Below are 25673 nucleotides of genomic sequence, written 5' to 3'. Positions count from 1 at the left end.
AACAAAAGTGTGCCCCCACATAGAAGCTGAGCACCATGTGACAGCACAGAGTGCTTTCACATGACTACACCTGCAGACTCTGACACTATAGTTTCAGTCACTCATGGATCATTCAGAACCCTGTTCATTGTGATTAATGGCCAGAGCTTAGAATTTAAAAATCATGATTCAATAAGACATGCTTTTCTATTCTTTCTGCTTATTACTATGGATAGTGGCTTGTTGGCCAACCCTCTTACTTCAACCCCACGGCATCCTGTCCCACTGGCTCACGACGCTTGTGATTGCTGGAGTCTCGCCGCAGGGTGAAACCTTCAGGCAGCCAGAGGGAGCCATGCTTACGTTTTCGTTTTGCCATGATTACCCCCAGTAGCATAATGAACAAGATAATGACAACAGCAACAGCAATTAGATAAAGTAGCTGAGTGCGTCTTGGAAGCTGGGATTCACCTGAAAGTCCAGAGAAACGGATATTGTTATATAAACCATCGACCTCTTGATAGCAACCTGAAGTTCATTTAGAGGGCCATTTGACCTCTCCACCCGAAAAATAGAAGGTTGCACATTGAAAAGTGTGCCCCTAGGGATGTCTGTCCCCAAACCTTTCCCCTTAACACCAATGCCACTCACTGACAACAGACACAAGAGGGTACGATAGGGTCCCCTGGATGGCATGAGAAGCCAGCAGAGCTGCTGCTGCATCCGTGTTCTTGAAGCACTGGTCTGAGTCTTGAACACATTGGCGGTTGTCAATTTCCAGAAACACCTGAGAGCTGTGGGATGCCATGGGCAAAAAGGAAAAAAGGAAATGGAAGGTAGAATAGGGAGTTCCGGCAAGTTGAGTCAGAAGGGTTACATAAACTTTATTTCCTCCTCTCAGCATCAGACTGTTCACCTCTAGGATGCTGCCTTCAGAAAGATCTCAGAAACTAGGACACTGTCCCTTCAGATCCTAAACACTTATTCCCACCAAAAGAATGTCTTACCTTCCTTAGTCTGGCTGCCCTAAGGCTTCTGGCTGAGGCAATGAAAGCTAAGTGAGGAAGCTGGGGAGGCTGGCCTTCAGTGCCCTCCTCTCAAAGGCTTCAGTGGTCTTCTTCCATCCCTTCCCACCTATTTGGTGGCACTGAGTACTACACTAAAAGCATGCCCCTGCACATTTGAGGCCCTACTACTCCCATATTTTTATATTCATATTTCATTAGCTGAAGGGTTGAAAAAATTGTGGGATATACCAACAAATAGTGGGGTATGAATGACAGATTATTGCCCTTGTCAAAGATTATTAAGATTATTGCCCTTGTCAAAGAGACATGTCATAAGTAAAAAGTCTTGTAAATAACTCAATGACTAATATAAGAGAGGAGTTGCTAATAAAGGGTTTTGAGGCAACTCTGGAAAAAAGTTAGGTATTCCAGCATTTGAGAAGGCCTCTCCAACATCCTGCCTTCCACTTACTTGAGTCCACCTGCTTTTTCAAGATCAGGGCAAATCTTTATCCTTAAACAAAAGTACTGGGATAATGGGCTTTTCTATTTGCCTAAGCTTTGCACTTTTATAGGCTGAGTTATAATTTCTGCTGTATCTCAAAATGCTCAGCTTTACAGAATTCACCTTTAACAAGTTCAGAAACCAGATACCTACCCAGCCACCTCTTGTTCCTGCTCATCAGGGAGAGACCTGCGTGTTATCTTCTGCTTCTTCATGGCAGCTGACTTCTCACCATAATAGGGGTATACCATGAGGGCCCCCTGTGAGTCCCGTTTAATGCGCAGATTGGTGTGGAGAAGGGTGCCCAGTGCCCGCAAGAAGCTGCGGGCATCCTGGAGCAGTTGTTCAGGGGGCATCAACACCACAATGACCAGGGTACCCTCTGCCAGGTTCTCGGGTCGATCAGCAGCACAGTCCAGCCCATCCCAGCCACACTCCTCACTATTGCATCCCTGGTCACAGTGGTTGTCTTTGAAGTGGTCTGCACAGTACTTATCATACCTAAGCAAAAAAGAGAGAGAACAGGGAAAGGGGTTCAAATTAGACAGAGCTCCATTTTGTTTTCCACTTGGAACTACTGTGGATTTTGCTACCCATCTTTTGTGGCCCGTATCAGGACCCATATGGCCTGTGAAGCCTTCTTTGAATTTTCTGTCATTGACACTGTGGAGTGCATACAGTCTATGCCTGACTGTATTACTGACTGTTCCTTAAATGGGGAACAACACTGTGCACATTAGGCAGTATGGGTTTAGGGGCTCCTATGCAACTCACACTCTTGCTCATTCAGATTTTTAACCAAAGCTGCACATGTGAAACCAAAGTCAACCTGGTTAATGTTTCCTCTTCTTTGTATCCACTGCTCCCCTTAAATGAGGTAACAAAGAGCCTTAGAAAGTAAAAGGTGCCAAAGATGGCTCTAGACCCTGAACCATCAAAGGCTGACAGAGAACCAGTGTGGCCCATTTCTTTCCCTCTCAGGAGCGACCGCAACTGCGGAAAGTAAGCAGGGGAAGGGGGTGTTCCATAGAGGATACCAGATCTAACTCGTATAATCTCTTTCAAATACTGGGAAAAGGAATTAGGACCCCCAAACATAAATGTTCACAATCATTTGCTACATTCTCTTCTCCCACCCCTACCCCCATCCCTTGAAAACTCTATCATCTGGTACAATTTGCCATGTAGCTCAGTGAAAAGAGTAGGAGTCACTGGTACTGTGTGTGCTTTTGGAAAGTTCTTTAACCTTTGATACCTCAGTTCTCTCATATATGAAAGATCATTAACAATACCTATACCTCACAAAGATTATTGAGAATTAACTAGGGCTAGATGCAATGGTTAATAGGAGAATACAACACAGACCATAAAGCATTCTCTAACTGGAACAGAGAGCAGGAATCTTAAAAGACCTAATCTAGCTCATGTTTTCAGATAAATTTAGATGTGGAAAACCAGTCTAAGGGAAAGGAATTGGTGAAGAGAGAGAGGTACAGACCTTTTCATCCGTCCTGTAGGCAGGTTACTTGAGAGGCTGCCTAAGGGTAGGAAATAACACTTCCAAATGTTATTTCCCCCCAAAGGTCAAAGAGCAGCAGGTGAGAAGGCAAAGACAGGCAAAGAAAGGATGGTTATGCAACGAGCATTCCTGGCCCTCTGTCAGCGAGGGAGAGCGCAGGGTGGCTGTGACGAGACAAGGCTGGCACCATCTGAAAAGCGGAGGCAGCTTGGGTGGAAGCACTGGAGTGGTTAGGAGCAAGAACGAGAAATCAAGAAGTGTTAGTGACAGTCCCTTCGGCTTCTGCAGAGCCTGGAGCCCTTACTTGCATGTCTTGCTGTTCCCTTGGCATTCGAAGTTGTCAAACAGGCACTCAGCTGTGTTGCACAGCTCATCACACTGGTTGTTGATGTAGTCCCAGCAGGGAAGCGGGGAGGAGCAGTTGGCCCAGGGGTTCTCCATGGTGAGGGAACAGTCACCTCCATCCCACTGGCAGGCATGGCTGTTGCAGGCCTCATCACAGACGCCATCCCGAGCTTTGTCAGTGCAGTACTGACTCAGGCAGGTGGCAGGAGGAGTGCTGGTGGGGGCCGTGTAGAGTTCACAGTGGCTGCCCCAGAATGGTGGAGAGCAATGGCAAGAATAATAAGGAGACTGGCGCTGTGGGTAGCAGCTGCCCCCATGCTGGCAGGGGCTGCTGGCACAGCCCGATTCACAGTCCTGGGGATTGGGGCAGAAGCAGCGGGGTCCTGAGGCAGTATGCACACATTGCTCCCCTTTTCTACACTTCACCTGTCCGCAGCTGCTCTGGCATCTTGCCCCGGAGAAGCCCTGTGGAAGGTGGTGAAGAAATAAGGATGGCAGGCAGACCTAAGACTTGCCCTATTCTTGCTTAGATCCCTTCATATAGCATCCTCATCCTAGTTCGAGGAGCCAGTGGGTAAGAGCTGAAGGTTCCATGAGATTAATGTAGAATTCTCTTACTTACTTCTTACTTCTAGAAATTAAGTCCACCTTCTCTAATCATTATTAGATCATTTCTACAATGACTTTGGGTAGGGGTGGGGCATTTTTTTGGAAGTTTTGAATCCCTAGAAGACTTCCACATCTTATCTTATTCTTGTACTTCCTGCTCAGCCCAAGTCAAGGTTACTAGTCAGGTTTCTTTTGGTTGTCTCCACACACATAATGACTTCTCTTTTAGGGAACTTTCAGCCTTTGGCAATGGCAAGGGTGTGCACAACAAATGGCTGAAATTAAGCTGCTTTCTACTTTAAGGAACAACATAAGCAGAATAGAGTTTCACCCAACCTGGGCAGTAAGACTGCTCTGGCATGGAACCACAGAGCCAGTGACAATACCTCTATTTTAAGGGGACATTCCATCACTTCTTGTGGTTTTCCCTTAGTGTTCCAAAGGGAAACTTTTAGTCATAGAATGGGAAGCTCATAGTTTCTGGGAAAGTCTAAAGTGCTTTCTTCTGAAGGAGGTGAAATTGAGAACACTCCCCATTAAGGAACTTGAAAAACCCAGATTTAATCTCAGTTTTGTCATAAATCATATGGAAGAGAGAATGTTCTTTAAATCAGCATCAGGCCACTCACTGGAGGACAGCGACAAATGAAGCCATCAGGTACATTGCTGGCCACAGCACAAGTCCCTCCATTCAGGCAAGGCATCTGGGGACACACATCCATGAAGGTTTCACAGTGACGGCCTCAAGGCAGGGGAAAAAACAATAACAACACAGTTTTAAAAGGCAGAAATAGTAAGGTCAAGTTACTGAACAGAACCCCACTGGGATGGGAATCAGCCACAGACTGAGAAAGAGGTATGAGAATTCAGTTCTAAGCCTCCAGGGGTATGAGAAGGCAAGACATTTGATGGACCTCAACATGATGCCGTCACTGGCTCACACCAGTTCCTTCATCTGTCTCATCTGTACAATAAAGCACAAGCAGCCACATCCCCAAACCAAACCCTAAAAGGATGCATATGAGAAGTGACTCTAATTACCAACTTCTGTTCAACAAACTTTTTACCCCATTTTGTTATATTTCTACTTCATAAGAGAATCTACACCAGGACCAATGTACCTAACCAGGCATTGACAGTTTACAGAGAATTTCTATCTATGAGGTCTCTTTTCAATTATTTTGGCATTTCTGTAATTTGACTGGTCTTACCCTAAAATACAGCTTCATTTTCCCAGAGTTAATTTTCTCTAGAAATATTTCTAAGCCAAAGGACATCTGGCTCCACCAGAAAGTGAACCAGGCAACTGGAATCATAGAAGGGACATGGGGCTCAGCTGAGGTCTCTTGGCAAATAGTAGGAGATGGGCTCATCTGGACTATGGTCATTTCGATTTTTTTAAAAATTAAAATAGTAGCACTTTTGGCCATTTAGAATTAAGAAACCAGAGTTACAAATGTTTGACTTTCCAAATCACAGTGGCAGACACTGACCAAGAACAGGTATCACACAGACACAGTACTCAGGGGTCTGCTGTTCTCTCGCTCAGCAACAACATCTCACTGCTATTGCAGTTCAAGGGGTTCCTTTCATTCACAAGTGTGGAATAAGCACAAACTCTACTTCCTGGCAGTGGAATAATCATTCAAGGTGGTTCTCTATACCTTTCTTCTCTGTTTTCCCCTTCCTTTGTATGCTTGTCATTGTTTCCAGGTAAAAACATCCGCAGAGGCAATGAAAGAAACTGGAGCCATCTTTGCTTCTCTGGCTTCCCAAGCACACTGGGGCCAATATGAGCCTGTAGACAGACTATTCATATTCTTTCCATGCCCCACACTGACTCAATAAGTAGACTGTTTCTCTTTTTTTTTGCGATTATAGCATCCAGATAGCTTCCATATTTCAAAGTCCCTCCCATTCTTTGTAAAATTCCAAGATTATTTAAGGCAGCATATCTTTAAAACTGAAAGGAAAGAAGGAAGAAAGGGAGAGAGGCAGTGAAGGAAGGAAGAAAGGATGAAGAGAAGAAGGGAATGAGGAGAGGAAAGAAGGGAGAAGGCCGGCTAGAGATGGGTTGGGGATGCAGTAGTATCCCACTTGCCAAATGACTAGTAAATAGACTACTACAGCCTATCATCTGACTCTCAGGGCATGATAACATACTCAACATGGGAGCTACAACTACAGACTCCAGAAAATGCAAGACAGATTTAAATCTGGGTATCTGGTGATCTAGCCACATCTAAATGCATTCAACTATTTTTAAGTCCCCCAAAGTCACCATGCTGCCCTTCTTTAGAAGTGGACTAATAAGTGCTGTGATAAATTCCCTATACTGAGGCAGGGCTTGGTCATCATTATATCCTGTGGTGGAAAAAAATAAAGCTTGAGAAAAGACTAGGAGCGAGGCCAAGCCTTAGCAGGGCAGGGCATACTTGTGACTACTTGTGACTACTGCAGCTTTCTTGTTCCTACTCTGATCCACTGATTTTTGGCTAAACATCCCAGTTCAGACCCACTCTCTTAAGCATCTAAGAAGGTCCTAAACTCTTCTGAGTCCTGATGGCAGTGAAAGAACTACCCAGTAATTCAAGTCATTAAATGTCAAAGGAGGCAGGACCAGGGAACCAGTGTTAGATATAAGATTCCTGAAAACAAAATACTCTTTTACTCAGATGAAGAGTTCTGGGGCTGTATGGTAATGATGGTAGAACTGCAATCTTAAACTGAGCTGGTCATTTTTGTACATAAGAAAAGCTTTGCTTGGCTCTAGAATGAGTCACACCATGCTGAACCTGCTCACCAAGGCCCCCTGCGGGGCAGAGTGGCCAGGGGGCTGGAAAGGTTCTCACCAGTGAAGGCATTACGGCAGACACACAGATAGTCATTGGTAAGCTGTATGCAGTCCAGGCTGCCCTCAGAGTTGCAGGGGTTGGAGAGGCACTCGTTGATGTCCCCCTCACACCGCTCCCCAGCAAAGCCAGGCAGACAACGACAACTGTAGCCCCCAATCCTGTCCACACACTGACCACCATTAAGGCAATGGGGGCCTCCAGCACAGTCATCAATATTCTCTTCACAAAGTAGGCCTGGAGGAGAGAGAGGAGAGGGAAAGAATTATGAAAGTCCTTTAACCACTGCTCTCTAGCAAAAGACAACCATCCTTATTGGGATTTTCACAATTAATGAGATTACTCTTCTTCTAGGAGTGGAACCTTTTAGGTTGGACAGGGCAAAGCACACTCTTGGTCCAAGACAGCTACCACCTTCCTGGTGAGCAGCATGGGAAAAAGAAAGAATATATTAGGGCCTCACATAATCTCTCCCACATGACCCAAAGAAGTAGAACCTTATAGAATAGGTACTATTATTTGTTCCATCTCAAAGGCAAAAAAAGCAGCTCAGGAAAGACTCAATAATTTTTCACTAATTTATTAATTTTAATTTAAAATATAAAATTAGTTTAAAACAATATAATTTAGTAAATATACAGATCATAGCTTTGTAAAGATATTGGTTAAATTGAAGCTGCATTGAGTGATAAATATTTTCAAGTTTTTAGTTAAAATAATAAAGGAGAAATATCCTGATGAGAGTTCAAAGGTTATTCTAGCTAAAACAGAACTTTAATGTACAGTAGGTGTAAATGAGTCATCTCACATGAATATCTTCAAACATATTTTTGAAAGAAAGAAAAAAAACAAAAAAAATCAATGACTCTTTCATGGTTAATCTCAGAAGTTACAAAAGAAAAAGATTTCTATATTCCTGTTGCTTGCATTTATAGTTTCATTAGTATAAGCAAGACTTAAAAAAGAATAAAATGCAAAATAAGGCTCCATATTCAATAGCAACTGCAAAAGATGCAAAATATAAAGAATAATCTTAACAAGAACATGCTGTCCTAAATGAAAACAACTTTTAAAAATGTCCTGAGAGACACAAAAGGAGACCTGAATAAATGAAAAGATACACTATGATTTGGGTAGGAAGATGCTTCATTATAAAGTTGGTTTCTCTATACTAACTCATAAATTTATGTGACCCCAATAACAATTTACCAGCAGAATTTTTTAAAATAGACAAACTAATTTTAAAATTATATAGAAAAATAAACTACAACAAGGAAAATATACAGAATATCCTTAGTAATTAAAACAAAGTTGCTGGTGAATTAATAGCACAATAAAACAAAAAAATACTCCAAACACAGGGGAATTTAGAATTTGATAAAAGTGACATCTCAAATCATTGTGTAAAAGATCAAATATTTAGTAAATTATATTAGGACAAATCAGCAGTAATACGGAAAAAGTGCTTCAGTATTTCAGCTTTATTAAGAAAATATATGAGGGCTGGGGTTGTGGCTCAGTGGCAGAGCGAGCGCTCGCTTGGCACATGTGGGGCCCTGGGATCGATCCTCAGCACCACATAAAAATAAATAAAATAAAGGTATTGTGTCCAACTACAACTAAAAAATAAATATTAAAAAATGATAATTCCTTTATAACCAGAAAATGGGGAAGGTATTGCTAACTATGACTCAAAATCCAGATGCTAGGTGCTAAGGCTGTGGCTCTGTGGTAGAGTGCTTGCCTAGCATGTGTGAGGCACTGGGTTCAATTCTCAGTTTGGCATATAAATGAATAAAATAAAGGTCCATTGACAACGAAAAAGTATTTTTTTTTTTAAATTCAGATGCTATGGAAAAGCATTACAAACTCACTCTGATTAAAAATAAAAAGACTTCATGAAAAAAATCACAACAAAGAAAAATGAAAATATAAAAAACAAGTATAATGAGAAAATATTTTCATTTTATATCAGAGATCACTAATTTTTATAAACTATTAAGATCAATAGCATAATGGGAAAAGGGGAACAGATTAACATCAGATAAATAACAGGAATAAAGAAAACTAAATGACTCTTAAAATGTGAATATGTTCAACGATTTGGAGAAGAAACTGGTTTGCTGATACACTGTTATTCAGCAATATCAGCTAAAATTACAAATGCACATATATCCAATCCAGCAATTCTATTTCTAAAAAATTATATGTATGCAAGATAATCCAAATATCTATTACCAGGGCACTGGTTAAGTGAAATATGGTACACCAATAAAGGGAATTCTACATCATTAAAAAAGTTTGAGAAAGTTCTATATTTTGATATGAAAATATCTCCAAGTTAAAAATGTGTCCAACTTCAAAGTTAAAAATATTTGACTTCCATGTACAAAAAGACATTCTTTTCTTATTTTAATTTTTATTTATTTATTTATTTGTGGTGCTGGGGACTGAACCCAAGGCCTTGTGTATGCAAGGCAAGTACTCTACCAACCGAGCCATATCCCCAGCCTCATAAAGACATTCTGAAGAATACTTAAGGAAAAAAAAAAGACACCCTAGAAAGACACACAAGAAACTAAAAGTGATAATTACTTGTTTGTGACACAAGGAGAACTCAGCATGGAGGGAGAGGGACAAGGATGGGAAGATGTGTTTTACTACATGTTTTTTCTATGTAGATGTATACATGTTTGTCTATGTCCATGTGCATATTTTACTTTATCACCTATTTAGAAGTTAAATGAAAATAAAGTAAAAACAAAACTGATATGTGCTTTCGAGTCTCACAAAATATTTGATATTTAGCAACTGAGAATATATTAACATAAATACCCAGTCTCCCATCAGAATGGAACTACCAGTAATGAACAGATCTAAAAAATGAAAATAAATGCAACTTTGGCCTAAAGCAAAACAGTAGGGATGGGCAGAACTGTTACAGTTAGTTCTCAAACTAAACAACTAAAAATGTATCCAGGCCAGGATCCAAAGTTGAAAAGGATAGCAAATTAAAAACAGGCATTGTGGTAACTCTCATAATGATGTTATGGAACTTGAGTCTCCTGATATATTCGCCAATTGTCAGATAAGTCAGGATAAATACTGTTCCACACATCTAAACAAGCAAATGTGGTATAATAATTCAATAAATATTAACTAGGATAAACTCAAAGAGATCCACACCAGCACTATTATAGTTCGATTGCCAAAAGATAAAGAGAAGCTTGAAAACATGAAGAGAGAAGAGACATATCCCATACAAGGGAGTTTCAATACAAATAAAAGCCAATTTCTCATTAAAATCATGGAAGTGAAAAAGCAGTGGGATAAAATATTTAAAAAGCTGGGATGGGGTGGGAGGAAGACAGTCAATTATAATAACCAAGATGTAAGACAATATAAATACTTCTCTGAACTTCCAATCTCTTTGACACAGAAGAGAATGAATTTCCCATTATTGTTGACGGCCTTTCACATTTTTTCAGTTTACTCAGAATTCACACAATCATAACTGATCTCTTCTAATAAATAATACTTATTCCTACTTTCTAGGAAATTGCTTGGAGGTTGTTGGTAATGCCCACAGCAGAATGTTGCTCTGCATTTATGTAGGCACAGCCTTAGACCAACAGCTTCCTCCTCTGGAATTATAACAATAGGCAACTATTTTCATTTCATTCATTCCCTCACCCTATGGAACCAAAAACTAGCTAGCTAAAAAACAAAGCAGGTAAATGTTGTATCATTTACTCAAGGGATTAGTAGCTGCTTTTGCTTGAAGCATCAAGAAATCTTGCTGACCAGGATAATTTTGTTACAATGTTATATCAGTTCTATGTTCTGTGTTTTATGAAAAATAAGATTTGAAACAACCAGACCAAATTGAGACTATGAAGCAGAGCTTGCAAGAAATGAAAGAAAAAAAATACTTGAATTACTAAGGTGCAGAACTAAATGCTTGTAGTGAAGCTAGTTTTACTGTTTGGTTTTTTTGTTTTTTTTTCCACTAAGAATGGATCTGTAACTTAGAGAAAGGCCATGTATGGAAGATGAGTAAGGCTGATTTCATACCCCGAGTGCCTGGTGGGCACGAGCACTTGAAATGGTTCACAAGGTCGATGCAAGTGCCTCCATTCTGGCATGGCTGATTCTGGCACTCATCCACTTCATACTCACAGTTGACACCCTGATATCCTGGAATACACTGCCAGGAGGAAGCAAAGAAGAAGAGATTTTGCATCATTACTGGAGACAAACCACAAAGGCAAGGGAGATCTGAAATGTTACTGTGATCCTGTCCTGCTTCTCATACAGCTCTTTTATGTTTCTCTGGAACCACCACATTCTCTGCTGATCATCTGTGCGGGGTCAAACTCCATCTTACTGGTATTTACCTATTTCTCTTCCAGCCAAACAAGCCACTTTAAAGATAAGGATTGAATATCATGAGGGTTGTTTTCAATATGATTCCTGTGCAAAACTTTTTTTCCTCCTGTGTACTGGTTTTTCCCATTTTTTATATATGCATTCCTTCATATGTCCAAGGACCCTATGGCTCAGTCAAATAGCATGTGCGGGTGGGTAGTAAAGGTATGGCATGTACTGACCTCCAGGTTCAGAAAACTGTATGTACATGTGAGAAACTGACTGAGATAGAAGTAGGGGCAGAAGAAGGTGGCGCTGGCTGGCTGTGGCTGACGTAGGAATTGGAAGGAATTCAGGATTGGTAAAGGAATACAATCCAACAGTACCTTTATTTGAGCAATAGTTCAACAGGCTTGTATGTAGGGGAAGTCCCTTGTGGGATGCGACCATCCAAAAGGGAAGAAGGATGAGGGAAGAAGAAAAATGAACTCTTGGAGAGAGGGGGATGAGAAAGGGAGGTTAGTGGTATAGACAATGTCACTCAGCAGCCCAATAGCAGGAGTCTCTGGTCAGAGAGCTCCTAAGGGCAGCTTTGGCTGGGTCTTTACAGACTAGGGTATATCTCATCTATGACTAGTAAATGTTGGGTGTAGTTTTACAGGGTATGCCAGGCAGGTAGCACCTAAACAGTTAAAATTCTGCTTATCTGGGATAAGTTGAAGATAAATGAATGTGTAAACATTTGAGTTTGGCACTGGTAGGCTTCTGAGTTAATGAGTCCCAGACTGGCTGTAAAGAAATAAACAATCTAGGTAACAGTGAAGAAGCAAAGCCTTTTCTGTTGTTTGGCAGTCTGAATTGGTATTGAATTCATGTCTCTGGTGCTTTGTTAACATTTTGCTCTAACCATTAGCCCATATATTAAGACAGTGACATGTTCCTTGAAGATACACAATCCAATACACACGCGTAACATTTAGCATGGGTACTGTGGAAACAGGATTAGCAACATTTTTTTTTTGAGAGAAAGAATTATAAGTTGACTGATCAGTGACAGCAGACAAAGGTGACATGGATGAAATAGGAAAGCCATTCCTCAAAGTGGCTTCTCCTATCGCAGCTGATATTCAGGGAAGTTCCAGGGACCACTGTGCACAGGGGACGGTGTATAATGCACCTTAGAAGTGGTTATTGGTTCCAAATCCCGGAGCAAGCCTTTTTAGAATCTATATAAAAATATCTTACTAGGGCAATGCTAATGTATTGCATAGGGAGGCTGAAAAAACAGTGGGATTGGTAAACACTATGATGGTGATTAGTAAAAATCTATAAGTTGTATACATAAGACACAGCAGCTAAATTTGACACACTAGAGCTCATAACAGCCACACCACCTCCTGGGAGCTCTCTGATCTGTGCTCATTCATCCTTACCTCACATCTGTATCCTCCAAGGAAGTCAATACAGGTGGCGCCATGCTGGCAGGGATTGGATGCACACTCATCAAGCTGCTTCTCACAGTAGCTCCCAGTGTAGCCCAGTGGGCACTGGCAGTGATGCGTGTTGCCAGCATCAATACAGATACCTGAGTGCTGGCACAAGCGCTCAACAGGCACAGCTGGGAAACCAGGGGAAGAAAAGTCATCACAGAAGAGCACAAGACACACATTGTTCAGAATGACGCATGAGCAAGTGAATCAAAGCTGGTTGATCAGCAAATTTTATTCTTGTCTATTTCTTCACAACTCTCTGTACCAGATTTGCATTAAAAAATAAACAAACCCTACAAGTGGAATATGCCTTAGAATTTCTTTTTGGGACCTTTAACCCCATTCCTCTACCCTTTCTCCAGAGCTTTACCCATTCACTATTATCCGTCTTTCCCTCTTACCCAACAAGATTAATATTATTAGCCCTAAAATGCCCTTGGTCAGTCAATACTTCAGGGAAAACCTTGAGCCCCAGGGACAGAGCTCACCTTTGTGGGCGGCTGCCAATTTACAGGAGACATTGGGCACATCACAGTAAGCACCAGTCCACCCAGATGGACACAGGCACCGGGACTCTGCCTTTTCCTGAACACAAGTACCTTTGTTTTTGCATGGAGAATGACTGCAGAGGTTCACCAGGGTCTGAAGCAGAGACAAGGAAACATATCTATCAAAATCCAAATACCAGAAATGAAGAAAATAAGTTATATTGTATTACAAGAAATCAAAGGAAAACACACTTAAAAAAAAAAAGAGAGAGAGAGAGACCTCACCCAAGCTCTAAAACAAGACCAAATGTTCCAGATACAGCTCACAATTTTAAAATAGTCTTGGTTTCTCTTAGCTCTGCTATTTAATAAGTTCTTTCCACAGAAGTTTAAGAATTTCAGAAGATCCAATAGGTTAAGTTATTCTCCATATTCTAGACAGGATTATGTCTACATATACAGACACCCTGTAGGGCTATAAAGAGAGTTAAAGCTATGCAAAAAGTTCCATTTTCCTTATGCTAATCCTATATGAAACCCATGTGGATCCTGACCAAACCCTGCCTGCAGTGAAGATGGGTAAAAGGATATAAAGTCCATTAATAAACCTAAAACTGCCAAAGAAGTTATTTTATTTAGTTTTATTTGTTCTAATTAGTTATACATGACAATAGAATGCATTTTGACACATTTTAACAAATGGAACACAACTTCTCATTCCTCTGGCTGTACATGGTGCAGAGTCATACTGGTAGTGTAGTCATACATGTATATAGGGTAATAATGTCCATCTGATTCCACCATCCTTCCCATACCTATACTGCACTCCTACCCTCCGTCCCCTCTGCCCAATCCAAAGTTCCTTCATTCTTCTGTACCTGCCCCCCCATTATGGATCAGCATCCACTTATCAGAGAAAACATTTGGCCTTTGGTTTTTTGTGTTTGGCTTATTTCATTTAGCATGATATTTTCCAACTCCATCCACTAACTTCTAAACACCATAATTTGATTCTTCTTGGATCAGCATCCACTTATCAGAGAAAATATTCAGTCTTTGTTTTTTTGTGTTTGGCTTATTTCACTTAGCATGATATTCTCCAACTCCATCCACTAACTTGTAAATGCCATAATTTGAATCTTCTTTAAGGCTAAGTAATATTCCATGTATATATACCACATTTTCTTTATCCATTCATCTGTTGAAGGGCACTTAAATTGGTCCCATAGTTTAGCTACTGTGAATTGAGCTGCTATAAACATTATGTGGCTGTGTCCCTGTAGTAAGCTGATTTTAAGTCCTTTGAGTCTAAACCAAGGAGTGGGATAGCTGGGTCATATGGTGGTTCCATTCCAAGTTTTCTAAGGAATTTCCATACAGCTTTCCATAGTGGTTGCACCAATTTGCAATCCCATCAGTAATGTATGAGTGTATAATTTTCTCTACATCCTCATTAATACTTATTGTTGCTTATTAACTGCCATTTTGACTGGAGTGAGATGAAATCTTAGTTTTGTTTTGCACATCTCTAATTGCTAGAGATGATGAACATTTTTTCATATGTATGTTGATCAATTGTATTTCTTCTTCGGTGAAGTGTCCAATCAGTTCCTTAGGCAATTTATTGATTGGGTTATTTGGGGGTTTTTTTGTTGTTGTTGTTGTTGTTTTTATGTTAAGTTTTTTGAGTTCTTTATATATCCTGAAGATTTGCGCTCTATCTTAAGTGCAGGTAGTAAAGATTTTCCCCTATTCTGTAGGCTCTCTCTTCATGTTATTGTTTCCTTTGCTGAGAAGAAGCTTTTTAGTTTTAACCCATCCCATTTATTGATTCTTGATTTTACTTCTTGCACTTTAAGAGTCTTATTAAGGAAGTCAGGTCCTAAGCCAATATAATGAAGATTTGGGCCTAGTTTTTCTTCTGTTAGGTGCAAGGTCTCTGTTCTAGTGCTTAAGTCTTTGATCCATTTTGAGTTGATTTTTGTGCAGGGTAAGAGATAGAGGTTTAATTTCATTTTGCTTCATATGGATTTCAGTTTTGCCAGCACCATTAATAGGCTATCTTTTCTCAAATATGCTTTTTTAAAATTTTTTTGTAGTTGTAGATGGACAACATGCCTTTATTTTTATTTGTCTATTTTTATGTAGACCCAGGACCTCACATGTGCTAAGCAAATGCTCTGCCACTGAGCCACAGCTCCAGTCACACCAATATGCTTTTAGAGCCTTTGTCTAGTATGAGATAACCATATTTATGTGGGTATGTCTCTTTGTCTTCTGTTCTTGACTATTGGTGTACTTGTCTATTTTGGTGACAATACCATGCTGTTTTTGTTACTATTGCTCTGTAGCATAAAGGTCTAGTAATTTGATGCCTCCTGCTTTACTCTTCTTGCTCAGGACTGCTTTGGTTATTCTGGGTCTCTTATTTTTCCAAATGAAATTCACGATTGCTTTTTTCTAGTTCTATAAAGAATGTCATTTGGATTTTAATAGAAATTATATCACATCTGAATAACACTTTCGGTAGTACGGCCATTTTTTTAAATGACTTTTAAAAAATCTTTATTTTTTAGTTATAGGTGGACACAATGTATTTATTTTATTTTTATGTGGTGCTAAGGATCAATCCCAGTGCCCCACACATGTTAGGCGAGTGCTCTTCCTTTGAACCACAACCCCAGCCCCAGTATGGCCATTTTGACAATATTAATTCTGCCTATGTAAGAGCATGGGAGATCTTTCTTTCTTCCAAAGAGCTTATTTTGAAGGGAAGAAAATGAGGTTTATGAAAAACAAAAAGCAGAGAGGAAGGCCATGTTCACATTAGAGACTGTTGGCTGAAAGAAAAGGCCACTGGAGGTAGGGAAGACTGCACCTCCAGCACTGCCATCCACCCTACGAGAGTGAGCATGCACCCCTTGAAGAATGTTTGCTGGATCCACACAATCAGCACCAACCTGCTCAACACATGAAGGTAGTTGTTTGCACGTCCAATATAACCAAAGCCTTACTGAAATGCACCTGTGAATCAGGTTACATTTTGCTATTTATTCCAAAGTTCTTTGAAGTTCTGTTGTTCTTTGATTGTTGAAGAGGTAAGTAGAATAAAATTAAATAGTACTGTTTGGTACATATCTTTTTTTTTTTTTTTTTTGGTACCAGGGATTGAACTCAGGGGCAAGCGACCACTGAGCCACATCCGCAGCCCTATTTTGTATTTTATTTAGAGACAGGGTTTCACTGAGTTGTTTAGCACCTCACTTCAGCTGAGGTTGGCTTTGAACTTGCGATCCTCATGCCTCAACCTCCTGAGTGGCTGGGATTACAGGCGTGTGCCACCACAATGTCTCTTGGTGGCTCAGTTTCTCTTCCATGAATTGAAAGTTTAGAGTAATCACTTATGGGGACTTTGCCATCTTAAGATTCTATGAAAATGTATAATTATATATTTGAATTTTAAAGATACATAAATAGTTTGGTTTTATGAATTCTACATTGGAAGACATGATAATTGCTACTATACTCTTAGATGTTGTACCTGAACTTTAAAGATGGCATTTTGATGTTCTTTCTCCTCTTGTACTTCCAATGTAAAAGGTATCTATGTGCTTGCTTCCCTTGTGTATTTTTCTGCAGTTCTTGGTCAGTCTCTTAAGACAATCTTAGTTTGCAGATTCATATCGTGCTGCCTGCATCACCAGTTTGAAACCTACTAATAAGTTACCAGATTCATCTCAGGAAGACCCCTAGGACTATGATTTCCTCTTTTAAAGGGGGCTTATTTTGCCTAGAAAGGGAACAGGTATAATACTCAGCTACTGTGGGAGAACTGAGTGAGTGGACAGGAAACTAATTACCTGACAGTTTTTTCCAGTGTAGCCCAAGGGGCAGGTGCAGCGGTAGGTACCCAGACCATCAATACACGTTCCCTCATTCAGGCATGGATGAGAGTTGCATTCATTGATCTCATGGAGGCAGAAGGGACCAGTGAAGCCCACAGGGCACAAGCAGGAGAAGGAGTTAATTCCATCAACACATGTGCCACCATTGAAGCAAGAACTGAGAGGCAAATGGGCAGGGAGGCAACATTAGCTATGTATTGGTTCCTCTGACCGGCTCTTTTACAAACAAGGTTTAAAAATCTAAATTGCAAATACCCCTGAGCATCTCAAACTCCTATATCCAGTAAATTTTACTTTCCTTCAAACTGGATGTCAGAAGCCCTGAGTGCCAACTTCCTTTCTATACCCAAAGGCTTAGGAGTATTTAAAAGGCTGTGCTTACTCTAGATTCCTGGAGAATGTGAAGTTTTCCACAATTCTGAGACTCTCCACATATTATTATTATTATTAATCAACTAAGTCAATTTACTTTATATTGAAATTTATTTTATATTTTTGGGGGGGTTCTAGGGATTGAATTCAGGGGCACTCAACCACTGAGCCACATCCCCAGCCCTATTTTATATTTTATTTAGAGACAGGGTCTCACTGAGTTGCTTAGCACCTCGCTTTTGCTGAGGCTGGCTTTGAACTCACGATCCTCCTGCCTCAGCTTCTGAGCTGCTGGGATTACAGGTGTGCAGCACCATGCCTGGCTTCAATTTACTTCATATAAAAAATGCCAGATAAATAGCTTTTCAGTTTAGACTTCTTTATGAAAGAGAAACAGAACAAACATGTTGATAATATAATAAAAATAAATGGAACAGACTTCCCAGAAAGTCCTTAAACAGTGGTAACAAATCTGCCAAGGAATAGGAATTTTTAGATCAACTGCCGTTGAAATGAATAAGAAAACAAAGAGAGAATGTAATTATAGTTCCTACTATTATTCCCTAAGTAAGAAATAAATGCTGGCCTATCTATCCCACTAAGTTTATCTACCTTCAACCTTCTTTCAGGAATTGGGAATAGGCAATGAGAGATGACTAGAATAGGAGCCAAGGGGAGGTCCCACCCCTGCCCCACAATCCTAGCACTCTTAAGTTCCTAGAACTCCTAAGTTCCTCTGCTTTCTTTCCTTTCCACATAAGATGCTGATGCCCAACGCACAGCCACTCACCTCTCAGTGCATTCATCAATGTTGTTCTCACAGTGGACTCCATCGAATCCTGCCTGGCACTTGCAGGTGTAACTGTTGACATAGTCAGAGCAGGTCCCTCCGTTCTTACAGGGTTCACTCAGACACTCATTCATGTCTGTCTGGCACTTATCCCCAGTAAATCCAGGAAGGCAGAGGCAGGAGAAAGTGTTCACTCCATCCACACAGGAACCTCCATTCTGGCAAGGATCTAAGCCATTATAAAAGTTAGGATTTGGAACAGCAGCACCAAGTTCACCTTAAGACTGGTGAAGGTGAATGATCTCATGCTAAGGACAGTACAATTCTGACTTCTGTCCTTGACCTCTAACCATCTATTCTGCCCTGATTTCCCCATTTATGAAAATTAATTCAGTAACATTTGTCTGAGATTTTAAAATTTTATGGCAATTGGGATACACGGTCATCTAATCACCCCTAACAAATTTGTAATATTAGTATAGTCATAAAACTTGCATTGATCTTTCATACACTGACAAACTAAATATGTGATCCAACACACAGCTCATCAGAAATATTTATCAATATTTTCAAAATGTATATGTAGAGGCTGAACAGATGAACAAAGACAGAATTATACGTAAAATCTCCATATATATGGGTATATCTACATATATAAACATATATCATATATATTAATTTTGTTCCAGAAATATTAAATAAATTAATCATCCCTCTATTCTTCTCTTTCTCACTATTTTCATTTATTTCTTTATTACTACGTGTTTTAGATTTAGGTAGCATTAGGAAACATACTTTTAAAAACAATTTTAAAAATCACATAGTTTGATCTTAGAATAGTTTATGCTTACAGAAATTAAATAACAAGTCTATTCCTGAGCGACATGATGGAGAGTTAGGCCTACTTTTTCTTCTTGTAGGTGCAGGGTCTCTGGTGTAATGCCTAGGTCCGTGATCCATTTTGAGTTGAGTTTTGTGCAGGGTAAGAGATAGGGGTTCAATTTCAATCTACTATATAAGGATTTCCAGTTTTCCCAGCACCATTTGTTAAAGAGGCTATTTTTTCTCCAATGTATGTTTATGACATCTTTCTCTAGTATGAGATAACTATATATTTGTGTGTCTGTCTCTGTGTCTTCTATTCTGTTCCAATGATCTTCAAGTCTATTTTTATGCCAATACCATGTCATTTTTATTACTATAGTTCTGTAGTAAAATTTAAAGTCTTGTATTTAAAGTCTTCTGCATTACTTTTCTTGCTAAGGATTGTTTTGGCTATTCTGGGCCTCTTGTTTTTCCAAATAAATTTCATGTTTTTTAAAAAAAAAAAAATTTAGTTGTACATAGACACAATATCTTTATTTTGTTTATTTATTTTTATGTGGTGCTGAGGATCAAACCCAGTGACTTACATGTGGGAGGCAAGTGCTCTGCCACTGAGTTACAACCTCAGCCCCTAAATCTAATGTTTCAAAAACAAATTTAAAAATCACACAGCTTGATCTTAGAATACTTGATGCTCACAGAAATTAATTAACAAGTCTGTTCCTGAATGACATGATGGACAGTTCTATAAAGAAAGTCCTTGGAATTTTAATGGAAATTGCCTTATATCTGTATAGCACTTCTGGTAGATTGCCATTCTGATAATATTAATTCTGCCTATCCAAGAACATGGGAGATCTTTCCATTTCTTAAGGTCTCCTTCAATTTCTTTCTTTAGTGCTCTGTGGTTTTCATTCTAGAGGTCTTTCACCTCTTTTTTTAGATTGAGTTCGAAGTCCCAACTCTCCATCATGTCATTTCAGGAGCAAACTTCCTCAATAAGAATCCTAAAGCACAAGAAGTAAAATCAAGAAGCAATCAAAGGGATAGTATCAAACTAAAAAGCTTTTTCACAGCAAAAGAAGCAATCAAAAACTTGAACAGAGAGCCTACAGAATGGGAAAAAATTTCTACCACCTGCACCTCAGAGCATTCATCTCTAGGATATATAAAGAACTCAAAAATCTTAACACTAAAAATCCAAATAACCCAATCAGTAAATGGGCAAAGGAACTGAATAGGCACTCCACAGAAAAGGAAACATAAATGGTCAAAATATATATGAAAAAAAGTTCAACATCTCTAGCAATTAAGAGAAATGCAAATTAAAACCACACTGAGATTCCATCTCACTCTAGTCAGAATGGCAATTATCAAGAATATTAGTAACAATAAATGTTGGTGAAGATGTCGGGGAAAAGGTACACTCATACATTGCTGTTGGGATTGCAAATTGGTGCAACCGCTATGGAAACCAGTATGGAAATTTCTCAGAAAACTTGGAATGGAACCACTATTTGACCCAGCTATCCTTGACTCCTTGGTTTATACCCAAAAGACTTAAAATCAGCATGCTATAGTGACATTGATGTTAATAGAAGCTCAATTCACACTACCAAGCTATAGAACAAACCTAGGTGCTCTTCAACAGACGAATGGATAAATAAAATGTGATAGATTATATATATATATATATATATACATACACACACACACACATACACACACAATGAAATATTTCTCAGCCATAAAAAAAGAATGAAATTGTGGCATTTGTAGGTAAATGAATGCAACTTATTATGCTAAGTGAAATAAATCAATCCCCCCAAAACCAGAGGTCAAATGTTCTCTCTGGTATGTGGATATTAACCCATAACAAAGGAGAGTATGGAGGGGAAGAATAGAAGTTCACTAGATTAGACAAAGGGGAATAAAAAGAAGGGAGGATTGATGGAAATAGGAAAGACAGTAAAATGAATTGGGCATAACTTTCCTATGCTCATATATTAATACATGATCAATGTAAAATCCACATCATGTACAATCAGAATAATGGGATCCTAATTGAAATTGGTTGCACTCCACATATGTATAATATGTCAGAATACACCCTACTGTCATGTATATCTAAAAACAATGAAGAAAAAAGAAATTAATCAACAAAATTTGAGCTATTACCATGCCATGGCCCTCCACAATATAGATAGCATACAAACCAGAATAAGAAAATCAAGATACAGTTACTGCGCTTAAGGATCTTAAAAATATAATTGCAAGGCTGGGGTTGTAGTTCAGTGGTAGAGTGCATGCGTGAGGCACTGGGTTCAATCCTCAGCATCACATAAAGATAAACAAATAAAATAAAGGCATTCTGTTCCATCTACAACTAACCCCCCAAAAAAATTTAAAAAAATATAATTGCAAAGACAATTCATAAATTTAAAATGAAAATTCAATACTGAGTAAAATGCCCCTACTTTGTGAGAGGGACACTTAAATACCTCATATTTGTTTTAAATAATGATTGAGTCTACTTACAATTAGAGGAATTATAAAAATATTTTAACCTTTCTTAACCACAGTACACAATACTATAATTTCCATAGACTCCCACAAGAAACTCACCATAATTTACTGAATTGTTTCAAACTCCTTGTAAACATTGCTGGTCCCACTTCATATAAGAAAGAAAGTTAAAGTACTGTATATTTATTTGATAGTTAATGTGAGAAAGGCATCCAAATAGTTTTATTCAATTCTCTAATTTCTCCATCAATTGACTCTTAGACATATTTTTTCCCACTATTTGCCACAAAATGTTAAAATTATTTGTCTATGTATCTTTCTTCCCCAGTAAGAAATGAGCTTCATAAAGGTTGTGACTAGGTCTAATTTATCTTTGGACTGCCATCTACAAGCTTGTTGTTCACAGATCTTATGAACACTAAAAGTTCAATAAAGATTATACTATGATTGACTCTATACTACCATATTTATCAACCTAGATAAATTAGACTAATTCTTTGAAACATACATTTTACCAAAGCTTAATAAAAAAACAGCCTATATATCACTACTCATCAACAAAGCAAAATAACCTATTACTATGAACAATACGGACAAGTCTCAAATATTATGCTTACTGAAACAAGTCAAAATCTCTAAACAGAAAGTATGTTTATATGATCGCATGTATTTAAAATGGTAAAATATGCCAATTAATCTACAGTGACAAAGAAGATCTGTGGTTGTATGGGATAAGAAAGTAGAGGGATTAAATTACAAAGGTATACATTAAGAGGGACAAATCAGTGTATTATCATAAATGATGGCTTTTGTTATCATATGCCAAAACTTGATAAAATATACACTTAAATATTTGCAGTTTATTGCATGTTAATTGTCACTCAGAAATACGTATAAGGAAAACTACCATAGCATTGTCTCCATCTTGTCAATATTCAAAACATCATAGAGAAGTGCTTAAAAGAAATTCGTTTGTTTTGATTCCTAAAGACACTAGCTTCTAAAGAAGATGTTAAACTAACAGTGTTAAAAATACTCAATAAATGACTGGTATGGCTGACATCAGTATAAGAGGCAGTGGCCTCTGCTGAACTCATCTGCTCTGTTCCCTGAGAGATTTCCTCTCCCTTGGGGCATACTCACTGGCAAGACAGTCATCGATGTCCTCCTCACAGTCCATACCACTGAATCCTGGAGGACACTCACACATGTAGCTGCCCTGGGTGTTATGACAGAGACCATGGTTCATGCAGGGCTTGGAGACACACTCATCAATGTCAATCGTACACCTCTGACCTAGAAAAAAACACCAATGAACAACTAGTTTTTGGAAGCTGATTCCCATAGTAATCTGTGGGGCCTGAGCTTATGTGGGATGGGTAAAGCTACTCCAAGGACACACTGGTTGATCTCAGGCTTTGGGAAGACCCAAGAAAACATCTATATTCCGGAAAGGCTAATGCCATCATGCTAAAATTCTCTGTAGAAAGAACATCAGGGTTTGAGAGTCTCTGTGGAGTCTACAGCCACTAGAGGGCCCCAAAGGACAATGGAAAGGCTTTTTGCACCATTCCAGTTACCAGCTCCAGGACAGAGTTCTTGACAAAGATGGACCAGCCTCAGAAGATCAAAGTCTTTTATGTCATCTGATGATGACCTGACCACTTTGAAGTTCAGAACACGTATGCCTGGCTCCTCCATCTTCATGTTATTACCTTGCCAGCCAGGAGCACACAAGCAGGTGTAACTCTCAAAATTCGGTGCCTCTTTACAAACAGCAGCATTCTCACAAGGGTTTGGGGAACAGGGAGCCAACACAGTTTGACAATTTTTGCCTGAAAAGCAAATGACAGTTTGTGACAGAGAACTTGCCAAGTAAACGAACGTTTTCCCAAATAGTACACCCAGAATTCCTCGGAATTCAAGTTTAAAGTAGTCATTAAGAGACTATGGGCTGGGTGTGGTGGTGCACCCCTTTAATCCCTGCAATTTGGGAGGCCAGGGCAAGAAGATCATAAGTTCAAGGCCAGTCTGGGCAATTTAGCAAGAACCCACCTAAAGATAAAAAATAAGGAAGGCTGGGCATGTAGCTCAGTGGTAGAGTGTCTATGGGTTCAACCATGTTGGGGAGGGGAACCCTTTGGAATCTGAGAGACTCTTAGTCCTTTCAATCTTGGTCTGACATTGCTAACTTGCGAACCTGGGCAGGTTACTTCTCTTCTCTTACTCATATAAAGAGAATGAGACCAATATATAACTCAAAGAGAATTTTTGAGGATTAAATTTAAAAAATGCATACAAAGTCCTTATTAGCACACATCCTGGTGCACAGAGAGTATTCAATTACTGTTAGGCTGCTACTAATTTTGCTATTATCATCACAAGTGGTTCCATGGATTTGGACACCTGCATTCATCAGATGAGATAATTTTTGCATTTCCATAGTTAAGATTCAGCTACACTGAAGCTCAGCCTCACAGACTGAACCATGGCCTCCTGCTCCTCCAACCTCAGCTGAACTGTTCCAGGGAATGGGTTAACTGGAAGGCAATGGGCACTACTGTACAAGTAGAAGACAGTAGAGCAGCTCTGATTGCCAGGCAAGCTGACTCCTTATAATGTATGAATATGACACTGGTATCTGCCCACCACTTCCTACTTTAGTATGTTAGATATAAACTCACAGCAAGAAATAATTAAATAGGAACGCTATTATTAAAAGGGGATGAGGTTTTTACTTTATTTTTTGTAGTGCCAGGGATCAGATCCAGGGCTTCACACATGCCAGGCAAGCACTCTACCACTGAGCTACATCCCCAGCTAGATGAGGTTTGTTTTTTTTTTTAAATTTATTCTCAAATTAAAATTTTCGTTCTAAAGTTTTGTACTCAGGAAAAAAATCACCAAATGTTCACCAAAATATCTTAAACCCACTTTTAAAAAGTAGGAGAATAGTGGCTTATAAGGGTGCTTGGTTCCCTTACGCTGGGCAAACCTGACAAAGCTTACAGCCTTTAACCACGCACAGCTACAAGGCTAATCTGCATAGTTGTGTTCAGTCAGGCTCACTCTCCGTTGTAAATTTTTTAAACAAAGATGCTAACGAAAAATCAATATCCAGCAAAAAGCCAAATATATCAGTGCATCGGAAAAGCATGATGAGAAAACAGATCATCTGCAGATGAGCTGTACACCTAAGATACACAGCAAGTAAGTCCCCAAAGTAGCTGAGCACAGTGACACCTGTGTATATCCACAGCTGTCCATTCCCAGGCTTTGTGGCTGTGAGATATTTTGGGGGTTTTTTGGAGGGAGGGAGTAAGGGGACAGTACCGAGGACTGAACCCCAGGGCACTTAACCACTGAGCCACATCCTAGCCCTTTTTGTATTTTATTTAGAGACAGGGTCTCATTAAGTTGCTTAGGGCCTCACTCAGTTGCTGAGCCTGTGTTTGAACTCACGATCCTCCTGCCTCAGCCTCCCAGGCTGCTGGGATTACAGGTGTGTGCCACTGCATCCAATGTGAGATGTCTTTTTGCTACCAACAAATGAGATCAACAAGCCTCTGGAATGACGTTATTTGTACTTTCTTTGTCTAGAGACAGAATCTCTTATAACTTTGAGTTTATGAGCCAGGAGGGTTAAATGCAATTTCCCTACATTACCACTTCTTCTAAGGAGCAAAGGTAACAAAGAAGAGACAAGTCTTTCAGTCATGCTTGTGGCCATCCTGCTGCTCTGCACAGCTCAGTCACCATGAACTGCTGCGGCTAACTGCCCAAGACCCAGGGAATGACAGGTCTGGTGTGTTCCTGTCTGCATGCTGTGCACTGCTCAAACAGGCAAAGCCACAGTTGTGTCTGTTCCTCATGGATGAAGAAAATGGACGACAAGGAGGTGAGCAAGGCATACAAGTGCAACCACCATGCAATGGCAATGAAGACATAGGAGAAAACAGGAAGAATGTCCAAAGTGCCAAATATACCTACCAAAACAGAACAGTTGAGGTCAACTGAAATCACATTTTTGTCTTCTCTGTGTGAAAGAGGCATTCAGGGGACAATATTTCTGAGTAAGACTGACGTTTGAATG

The 25673-nt window shown here is 39.5% G+C and overlaps 1 protein-coding gene across 1 annotated transcript in view; it reads right to left on the bottom strand.

The window, feature by feature from the left end:
* Window positions 1-25673, bottom strand: part of Notch2 (notch receptor 2) — a 160244-nt gene that overhangs the window by 10273 nt on the left and 124298 nt on the right. The window contains exons 16-28 of the mRNA XM_027951770.2: window positions 23296-23415; window positions 22724-22876; window positions 18230-18458; window positions 17023-17224; window positions 13163-13316; window positions 12618-12802; window positions 10891-11023; window positions 6817-7053; window positions 4594-4706; window positions 3315-3820; window positions 1645-1992; window positions 631-773; window positions 240-450 (exon numbers count right to left, since the gene is read on the bottom strand). Of these exons, the coding sequence (XP_027807571.2) occupies window positions 240-450; window positions 631-773; window positions 1645-1992; window positions 3315-3820; window positions 4594-4706; window positions 6817-7053; window positions 10891-11023; window positions 12618-12802; window positions 13163-13316; window positions 17023-17224; window positions 18230-18458; window positions 22724-22876; window positions 23296-23415 (2734 nt within the window). The remainder of the gene's footprint in view (window positions 1-239; window positions 451-630; window positions 774-1644; window positions 1993-3314; window positions 3821-4593; window positions 4707-6816; window positions 7054-10890; window positions 11024-12617; window positions 12803-13162; window positions 13317-17022; window positions 17225-18229; window positions 18459-22723; window positions 22877-23295; window positions 23416-25673) is intronic.

The sequence above is a fragment of the Marmota flaviventris genome, chromosome 10 (genome assembly GCF_047511675.1).
Source record: "Marmota flaviventris isolate mMarFla1 chromosome 10, mMarFla1.hap1, whole genome shotgun sequence".
Taxonomy (NCBI): domain Eukaryota; kingdom Metazoa; phylum Chordata; class Mammalia; order Rodentia; family Sciuridae; genus Marmota; species Marmota flaviventris.
The sequence above is the reverse complement of the archived record's forward strand: the minus strand, read 5'-3'. Positions and strand labels throughout refer to the sequence as shown.